At 49.8% G+C, this 8,286-nt stretch overlaps 1 protein-coding gene across 1 annotated transcript in view; it reads left to right on the forward strand.

Moving 5' to 3' along the window:
• The window catches only part of fen1 (flap structure-specific endonuclease 1), a 28,882-nt gene that overhangs the window by 3,343 nt on the left and 17,253 nt on the right, over positions 1–8,286 (forward strand). The window contains exons 3-4 of the mRNA XM_084326413.1: positions 1,706–1,808; positions 7,747–7,849. Coding sequence (XP_084182539.1) covers positions 1,706–1,808; positions 7,747–7,849 — 206 coding nt within the window. The remainder of the gene's footprint in view (positions 1–1,705; positions 1,809–7,746; positions 7,850–8,286) is intronic.

Consider the following 8,286-nt stretch of genomic DNA (forward strand, 5'->3'; position numbering starts at 1 on the left):
ATCTTTTCACCTGCGCAGCTCGATCTCTCAGTGGCGAGGAGTAACGCGTGGGAGGCTCACGCTGCCCCCGACACTTCCTGATTCTACTGCGCAGGCGCACCAACCGACCTGTAGGAGTCGCTGTCCACAACGCCCGATCCCCACCCATCAGTTTCCCACCCCCTAATACGGCCAATGTGTATTAGTACGGACGACCAGCTAAACTGAAAGCAAATGTGGAGCGCTGGGCTCGAACAGGCAAGCCCAGCGTCTCCAGATTTTGTGGCGAGCGCCTTGCCCACTACGCCACGTAGCCGCCAACCTTTTAGGAGCAAGCTGCCATCTCTTGTCACACACTCATTCTACCAAGATCTCTTCACATCATGCGCATACGAGGTCCTACTAGCGCTAGCTATGGCGATTGTAGCTGCAATTCTGAATGGCTCATTTCAAGAGGGAGGGTTCTTCTTGTCACAGCTGAGCTGCAGAAAAGGCACATGATTTAACATGTCGTCAGTGTTGGAACAACCCTTCATTCTATTAAAAAGGGAAACGGCAAGAAGATGGATACCATTTTCCTCTCCGTGCGTTCAGTAGAAAGCTATCCTGGCTAGCCTAGCTTAGCACAAATTAATGGAAGCCGATATGGACCACTAGCCTAGCTTGAAACACCAGGAGAGGTGTTTTTGGCCAACAGTTAGGCTAGCTGATCCGTATCCGCTTCCATTCATTTGTGCTAAGCTAGGCTAGCTTGCAGCCGGATAGCTTTCTTCTGAACGCACGGAGAGGACAATTATATCCATCTTCTTGTCTTGACTCTGGAGAAGACGGTAAGCATGTTTCCCATAATGTTGGCGTGTTCCTTTTTAAGTCTACACTGTTCATTGAAACAAGTGGTTTGTATTGGTACTCTGTTGGACGATGCTTGGAAGTTTAGTCAGAATCGGTGTCGGCAGTGAAGTAATAATAATAATAATAATAGCTTCATTTTATATAGCGCCTTTCAAAAGACCCAAGGTCGCTTTACATGGGGGGGGGGGGGGGGGATAACAAAAGTAACAAACATAGTGGACAGACACAACATACAAAGTGAGAAATTAGGGGTTAAAGGCCAAGTTGAAGAGGTGGGTTTTGAGCAGTTTTTTTTTAATGAGTCCAGAGTTGGGGCGGTGCGGAGTTCTGCGGGGAGGGAGTTCCAGAGGGTGGGAGCTGCCACACTGAAAGCTCTGTCCCCGAAGGTCCGCAGTCTGGTTCGGGGGATGGAGAGCTGACCAGTGTCCGTGGATCGCAGGCACCGTGACTGAGTGTAGGGGTGGAGGAGGTCAGTGATAGGGATGGGTACCGAATTCGGTACTTTTTTACTTTTTTCTTTTCATGTCAACGTTCACACGCACAATATATGCTTACCTAGGATTTGACTTGATTCAACAACAAAGCAGTCGGGGCAATGACAAGCCGAAAACTGTCGAAATTGTAGTTATTTGAAGTTTGGATTTTTTTTTTTACGACTGAGGTAGGTAAATTAAATTTCTTGAGACTAAAGTACCGAAAAAAGGTACCGTTGGGTACCGGTATCGATTCACAGGTACCGGTACCGGTATCGGTTCAAATGTGAAAGGTACCCATCCCTAGTCAGTGAGGTACTGAGGTGTCGGAGGAGCGTGTATCTGTTGTTGTCCTGCCTGCCTGACGGCTGCTGTTGCTTCTCTCGATGAACCGTTCACAGGGAGGAAGATCGCCATTGACGCCTCCATGTGTATCTATCAGTTCCTGATCGCCGTGCGGCAGGACGGTAACGCGCTGACGAACGAGGACGGAGAGACCACCAGGTGGGGTTGCCAGCCGCGGTGATGTGGAATTTCCCATGACGGATAAACTTACGACAACACCGGTGACACCGAACTTTTTACGAAATTACTCTCAATACATGTTCGGTGTACCCAATGTTGACTGACTTACACACTTTATAACACACTTAGTATTTGACAAATGAGTGTTTTTTTTTTTTTTTTTAATGTGGGCTCTGATATGTGAAAACGAACTAAATGGGTTTTATTTAGGGATGTTCGATATTGGCTTTTTTACCGATATACCGATATTGTCCAACTCTTAATTTCCGATACCGATATTAACCAATACCGATATATGCGGGGGTTCCCCCGCCAAAAACATCGGAATCATTTCAGGTAATTAACATTACATATCTCTTGTCGTGGAATTAACACATTATGCATACTTTTCACAATAAATAAAATAAGAATTTGTTCTTACTTGCTTGCCTGGGTAAATAAATAAAAAAAAAAAAAAAAAAAAACAGATAATTTCCGATATTACATTTGCATGCCAATATCAGCCGATAATATCGGACATCCCTAGTTTTATTTCTATCTATATAACATTAAAAGAAAAGTAGACACTGGTGGGGGGTGGCGGGGCAAGTAATGTACTCGGTGGAGCCTGAACACAGAGTAACACCGGTATCACCAACTACCACAGCAAGCCTACCACCACGTACAATGTACAGTACATGCATAACACACTAACAGTAATGCTGTGCAGAATGAGGATGGGGACACCACCAGGTACAATTTACAATAATAATAATATATGCGATTTGTAGGGGCGCTTTATAATTGTGGAACAAATCAGCAAAGCGCTACAATGTAAAATAACCTAAAAACTAGCGAGAGTAAAAAAAAGAAAAAAAAAAAAAAAGGGACTGTGGGCTAGGCTAAAGCTAGCTCCCCATCGCCCATTGTTACCCAGCCTCTTCCTAGCTAATGTGCAGTCTGTGGCGAACAAAATTGTCAAACTACAATCATAGATGATTCAGGATTGCAATGTCATGATTTTCCCCCACCTACCTCCGGTCAATGGTCTCTAACTACACACCCTCAAGTCAAGACCCCTCCGCTCTACATCCTCCGGCCGCCTCAGACCTACTCCTATCCGAGCTCCGGGAGGGTCATCAAAAGAGAAGCCGCCTATTCTCGGTCCTCGCTCCACAATGGTGGAACGAACTGCCCACCACAGTTAGGACAGCTGAAACCCGACCACCAATCTTTCGCCGTCGACTAAAGACACACTTCTTCAATTAAAATCTGAAATGGGAAAAAAACACTAACCTTCTTTCTGTCCTCTACTCTGTCACGCACTCTTCCTAATATACTAACATACACTCGACAGCATACAGGCCAAGGGCTAAAGTCACCAGACCAGTTCAGAAGCAGGTACGGCGGGTGTGGCTGGCCAGAGGAGGCCTCCTCAACACTTCAAGACTGCTTTGCCACCACAGACTGGCAGGCAGCCACCTACTATAACCATCACACCAACACCCATGAATATACAGAGACAGTCACTGCCTACGTCAGTAAATGCATCGATGACATCACAGAGACCAAGACCATCACAGTACAGGGCCCAATCAGAAACCATGGCTGACAGACGGGGGGGAAGTCCATGGTTTACTGCGGGCCCCGGAACGCCGCCTTCAGGGCAGGCGACGAGGCTGGCCCGAGAACAGCCACGGCCAACTTGGACCGTGGCATCAAAAATTAAAACGGGCAATACGCAAAGAGGATGGGGCAGCACCGTTTCAGTGACGGCGGAGACACCAGGAGCCGGTGGCGGCAGGGGATTCAGACCATCGATATATATATAGAACACTAGATAGCTTACCCGCGCTGCCGGCCAATGGAGAGCGACGTCACTGAACCGCCGCCATCTTGCTCGAGTCAGCCTTGAGTGAGAGTGAGTGAGCTGCACAGACAAAAATACTCATAACTCGCTGAAATATTGACGGATTTACAAACGGTTTGGTTTATTACAAGCATTATTAACGTGGCTATGATTCAAGCGGTTTGTAAAAAAAAAAACATCTTTAATTTTTTTTTATAAGTATGCAGTATCATAACCACATATTTGATGTTTATAGCAAACCAACCCGTTTGTAAATCTGTCAATATTTCAGCGAGTTATGAGTATTTTTGTCTGTGCAGCTCACTCACTCTCACTCAAGGCTGGCCCTCACAAGATGGCGGCGGTTCAGTGACGCTGGTGACTCCGCCTCAAGCTATCTAGTGTTCTATATATATATCTATGATTCAGACCATCATGGACTACAAACCCCGACCACAGACCTGCTGTGCCAGTGACACCACTCTGCTGAACGACTTCTATGCTGGCTTTGAAGCCCTCAACAGCACTCCTACACAGAACACAAAGCGTTGTAAAAAAGCTACACGCAACCGGTCCACCGATGATGCAATCTCCGCTCGGCTCTCACCCATCTGGACACAAAAAACTCATACGCCAGGATGCTGTTCATACATTTTAGTTCAGCATTAACACTATCATCATCCCCCAACAGCCGATAGAGAAACTGGACCTTCTATAGGGCTGAGCACCTCGCTGTGCACCTGGCTGCTGTCTGGACTTCCTGACCGGGAGACCACAGGCAGTTCGGGTCGGCACCAACAACACATCCAGCACCATCATCCTGAACACTGGGGCCCCCCAGGGATGCGTGCTCAGCCCCCTACTCTTCACACTATATTGACTCATAAGGCTGAGCCCGAATGTTCGAACGTTCGTTCGCTATGTTAACATTCGAATTCTAAATCAAAATTAGAATTTTTTTATTTTTAATAAATTTTTTTTAAAAACTTCACAGTTGCAGATAAAGATTAGTAGGCTACACTAATATTATAGTATTAAAAAAAACTTTATATTCATTAAAGAAAGTTGATTTAATAAAAAAGAGACTCGTTTAATCAGATTAATCACTTTATTCAAATTGAGGATTTAGTTTGAGGATATAAAAAAAAAGAAATTTAAACTTTGAATTATTTTAATATTTTTTTTGAATTTTTATTAAAAACGAAGGTTCGAACGTTCGTTCGTAAAACCCTGACGAAGTTCGAATCCCAAAAACAGGCTTCGGGGAAACAGCCTTAGTGCTCAGCCCCCTACTCTTCACACTATACTGACCCACGACTGCACACCAACACACAACACACCCTCCTCCAGTGACCATCAACGGTGCGGTGGCGTGGGGGGAGAGTGAGCAGCACCTAAGTCCTGGGTGTGTGCACATCATCACAGAGGACCTCTCCTGGAACACCAACACTGCATCACTTCACTGGCCAAGAAAGCTCAACAGCGCTGGAGGAGCCTCAGTTCCCGTCTTGTGCTCTTTCGACCGCGGGGGCACCGTCATCGAGAGCCTCCTCCTGACCAGCTGCAGCGCACGGTCAGAACAAGCTGCTGAGAGGATCGGCGGTGCCCCCCCCCCCTCCCTCCAGGACATTTACAACACACACCTCCTGGCCCGCAAAGCACTCCTGCATCGCGGCGGGCGACATCACCCACCACCCCTGCCCTCCGGGAGGAGAATGAGGAGCCTCCGAGCGGCAGGACCAGCAGACTGAGAGACCGGGACCAGCAGACTGAGAGACCGGGACCAGCAGACTGAGAGACCGGGACCAGCAGACTGAGAGACCGGGACCAGCAGACTGAGAGACCAGGACCAGCAGACTGAGAGACCGGGACCAGCAGACTGAGAGACCGGGACCAGCAGACTGAGGGACCAGCAGACTGAGAGACCAGGACCAGCAGACTGAGAGACCAGGACCAGCAGACTGAGGGACCAGCAGACTGAGAGACCAGGACCAGCAGACTGAGAGACCGGGACCAGCAGACTGAGAGACCGGGACCAGCAGACTGAGAGACCGGGACCAGCAGACTGAGAGACCAGGACCAGCAGACTGAGAGACCGGGACCAGCAGACTGAGAGACCGGGACCAGCAGACTGAGAGACCAGGACCAGCAGACTGAGAGACCGGGACCAGCAGACTGAGAGACCGGGACCAGCAGACTGAGAGACCGGGACCAGCAGACTGAGAGACCGGGACCAGCAGACTGAGAGACCGGGACCAGCAGACTGAGAGACCGGGACCAGCAGACTGAGAGACCGGGACCAGCAGACTGAGAGACCGGGACCAGCAGACTGAGAGACCGGGACCAGCAGACTGAGAGACCGGACCAGCAGACTGAGAGACCAGGACCAGCAGACTGGGACCAGCAGACTGAGAGACCAGGAGCAGCAGACTGAGAGACCAGGACCAGCAGACTGAGAGACCGGGACCAGCAGACTGAGAGACCGGGACCAGCAGACTGAGAGACCGGGACCAGCAGACTGAGAGACCGGGACCAGCAGACTGAGAGACCAGGACCAGCAGACTGAGAGACCGGGACCAGCAGACTGAGAGACCGGGACCAGCAGACTGGGACCAGCAGACTGAGAGACCAGGACCAGCAGACTGAGAGACCGGGACCAGCAGACTGGGACCAGCAGACTGAGAGACCGGGACCAGCAGACTGAGAGACCGGGACCAGCAGACTGAGAGACCGGGACCAGCAGACTGAGAGACCGGGACCAGCAGACTGAGAGACCGGGACCAGCAGACTGAGAGACCGGGACCAGCAGACTGAGAGACCGGGACCAGCAGACTGAGAGACCGGGACCAGCAGACTGAGAGACCGGGACCAGCAGACTGAGAGACCGGGACCAGCAGACTGAGAGACCGGGACCAGCAGACTGAGAGACCGGGACCAGCAGACTGAGAGACCGGGACCAGCAGACTGAGAGACCGGGACCAGCAGACTGAGAGACCAGGACCAGCAGACTGAGAGACCGGGACCAGCAGACTGAGAGACCGGGACCAGCAGACTGAGAGACCGGGACCAGCAGACTGAGAGACCGGGACCAGCAGACTGAGAGACCGGGACCAGCAGACTGAGAGACCGGGACCAGCAGACTGAGAGACCGGGACCAGCAGACTGAGAGACCGGGACCAGCAGACTGAGAGACCGGGACCAGCAGACTGAGAGACCGGGACCAGCAGACACACACACACCATCCCACAGAAAATGGCACTTTATTTTTTTAGGGTCTTGGACAGAGAACATGTAAACATCACCGAGAGACGGCAGTGCGGCTCTGCAGATATACCCTACTCCTCCTCATTGCGGCGTCGGGGGAGAGAGCAGCCGTACGTTCTTCGCTGTTCACACGTTTATATAGAAATCATTTAAAATGTTTATTAGCAACGCCGCCGAGCTTTCAAACCATTGCCGTTTCTCTGTCCAAGACCCTCGTGCAACTGTGGTGTGAGTACCTTTGAAATGTCTCTGCGATACTTGTGTAACGAACGTTTCGCGTCGGACCAGTTGTTCAGAGTTAAAATAGGGTGGTTTCCTATGGGGGGGGGGGGGGGAGCGAGGCACTGTGGATTCACTCGGCCAAACCCTGTTGGCGTGCATCACGGTCACGAAAGGGGCTAGGTAGGGGTTAACATTTCTGAACGTACCCTTTTAAATGGGTTTGTTTTGAACATTGTTTAGTTCTGCTTTCTGGATCCCTAGCCCTATTTCTCACTTGGCAAGGTGAGAGAAAGGTAGATTTCAGTGAGCCTCTCAGTCAGCTTGTACATACAGGAGCGCGACCCCATTGACTTTGCATTGGTTTGTGGCTAACTATCCAGAGCTAGTGTGAGGAACAGCGTGCATTGTGCTGCTGAGAAAGGACTCAGTCTACTGATCTACATAATCATCGGGGAGTGAGAAATGTGGCTAGGGCTCCAACAATCAAGAGCTATCCCTTTTAATTTCTAACGGGGGGGGGGGGGGGGGGGCTGTCCGTTAACATGCTCGCCTGTGTCGTGACGTCCCGGTAACGGTTCTGTCCCCCCCCCCCCCCCCCCTCAGCCACCTGATGGGTATGTTCTACCGGACCATCCGCATGCTGGAGTACGGCATCAAACCTGTGTACGTGTTCGACGGGAAACCACCGCAGCTCAAGTCTGGGGAGGTGAGTGTGTGGGGTGCGGGGGGGGGGGGGGGGGGGGGGGGGGGACGACGACGACGACGACTTTCTACTAGCTCTAGAATGAATTACAATACCATCATTCACAATATATACATAATGTACAAAATTTAAGAAAAAAAAATATATATATACAATTTTTTACATGTGTATATATTGTGAATGATGGGCAGAGAGAGGGAGAGACACCAAGGCAGAGCACCATATTTTCAAAGGTGCTATCGATTCAGCCACTAGATGTCGCACTAGATCCAATCCAATCAGGTACATTACATGATGAGAAATAGGGAGTGGGGGAGGGGATACATACATGCATGAAACATGTAAACGACAACATTCATTTTGGACCCGCAAAACATTTTAAAATGATAAATACATTAATCAATAATTATTTGGGGGGAATAGCAATACTTTCTAAAAAA

Source organism: Notolepis coatsorum, assembly GCF_963971535.1.
Source record: "Notolepis coatsorum genome assembly, chromosome: 12".
Lineage (NCBI taxonomy): Eukaryota > Metazoa > Chordata > Actinopteri > Aulopiformes > Paralepididae > Notolepis > Notolepis coatsorum.